The sequence below is a fragment of the Gavialis gangeticus genome, unplaced genomic scaffold, assembly GCF_001723915.1.
Source record: "Gavialis gangeticus isolate Ggan-Ray unplaced genomic scaffold, GavGan_comp1, whole genome shotgun sequence".
NCBI classification, from domain to species: Eukaryota; Metazoa; Chordata; order Crocodylia; family Gavialidae; genus Gavialis; species Gavialis gangeticus.
The window spans coordinates 12,022,965-12,024,875 of NW_017729016.1; the positions used below are offsets into that span (position 1 = coordinate 12,022,965).

Sequence of the window (1,911 nt, forward strand, 5' to 3'; positions counted from 1 at the left end):
CGGCGGCGGCGGCGGCGGCTGAGCTCGGCCCGGCCCGGCCCGGCCCAGCCCAGCCCATGACACGCTCCCTCCCTCCCTGTCTTGCAGTCCGCCTCCCGCCGCGGCCATCCGGCCCCTGGACCGCCCGTCCGTGCACCGCATCTGCTCGGGGCAGGTCGTGCTGAGCGTCGGCACCGCCGTGAAGGAGCTGCTGGAGAACAGCCTGGACGCCGGCGCCACGCACGTCGGTGAGTTGAAGATAGCTGAGCTGCCAGATGGTCTAATAGGCAGGCTTGGCTGTTGAGGCAGGTGTGTTGGTCGTCGTTTGAGGGATGGGAAGACGCTTAGGTTACCCCCGTGTGGCTGGATACGTACAGGCCTGTGTTACCACATGTCTTTGTTTCTAGCTGTGGGTCCCAAACATGTTTGTGTACATTCTGCCGATGTGTAAAGCTTAAGCACAGGCATAAAACATTTTGCAGGGTCAGGCCTTTATTTGGCATCTGAGTGTTGTGATCCAACTTGGTATGTGGATCCTGTGGTGCCAAGTGTACTGTAGAAAGTTGCCACCACCCGATGACAGCTTGGTGGCCAATCAGAAGAGTGTTTGGTTCTGTGGGGGGTGGTACTCATGTCACTGACATCATCATCATCATAAGCAGTAACTCATGCTGCCATTAAGTATCTCTGCCATGTGATTAAGGATCTGAATGAAGGTGGAGACTGAGATACTGATGTCTCCTGACTAAGGGTTAAACCAGTGGTTCTCAACTGAGGTGCTGCAAGGACACTGTTGATGTCTTGGCCAGGTGGATGGAAGTCTAGCTGCAGACCCAGATCGGGAAGTAGCTGTGGCAAGAATGCCCGCTTGTGGCAGCAGTACTGGCATCATCCCAGTTGAGAACTTACTTGGCAGGGGAAACACCATGTGTCTGGGTGCGTGAAGGCAGTTTTCCTTAAGCATTCCCGGGGGTAACTGTTCTTCTGGTGTGGTTTAGTACCCACCGGGGTGTTGGGGCTTAAAGCCCACTTTAAGGAAACGGGAGGCTCCCCCCTAGCTTGGTCCTGCATCTGTATGGCTGAGGGCAGGCGACACGTGGGGGCATCTGAACCCCAAGCCTCTGGGCTTGGGCCTGCACGTAGGATGCAGTTAAAAGACTTTGGAAATATCTGAAACCCCTGGTGTGGGTGGAAGATGTTTGCCAGTTGTAGGGCCACTTATGGTTCTTGACTGACTCACAAATTTGGACTTGATTTGGCTTGGAACACCAAAAATTTCTTCAAAAAAAAAAGTAGGTAACTGCTGCTTGTAGGACAGGAGAATTCATTGATATGTTGAGAGCGCACATAATGTTTGTATATTTATGTAAAAAAAAATCAGTGTTTATTAAGCCAAGCCTTGTTCCCACTCAGATGTAGTATGCCTTTTTGAAGAGTTCACAAATTCTTATTTTCTATAAATCTAAAAGATGAAAATATGTTACATAAGCTAGGACAAATCCAGTCAATTTGAATGAATTCAATACAGTATTTTACTTTTATTTCTCACACAAAAATGTTAAGATATCAATGGGAGTCTTTAACAAAAAGAAAAAATAGAATGGCACTTTATTTTATTTTGTTGTCTAGGCTTCATTCCCATCTTAGTTAATGTGTAATAAGTGGGAAGTGATATCATTGCAGCTGAATGAAATGGAGGGCAGTTGCTCTTGATTTATTTAACATGGACAAGAGTAATCCATTGCAATGCTGCTGTCTTAGGCAAAGGAAAATGTTAGAAGTCAGGTAAATTATTTATTCAATAAACCAGGTAAGCTGAGGCAGTACAACAGTAGTTTTCAACTAAGGTGCACCAAACTTAAAAATGTTGTGGGGGAGAGCCTCTGAAAAGCTTGAAAACTGCTCTGCTTTAAACATTTAATGAGCAAAGTG

General features: G+C 47.4%; 1 protein-coding gene across 1 annotated transcript in view; it reads left to right on the top strand.

Moving 5' to 3' along the window:
• The window catches only part of PMS2 (PMS1 homolog 2, mismatch repair system component), a 28,015-nt gene that overhangs the window by 139 nt on the left and 25,965 nt on the right, over positions 1-1,911 (top strand). The window contains exon 2 of the mRNA XM_019512877.1: positions 88-227. Within this exon, the coding sequence (XP_019368422.1) occupies positions 88-227 (140 nt within the window). The remainder of the gene's footprint in view (positions 1-87; positions 228-1,911) is intronic.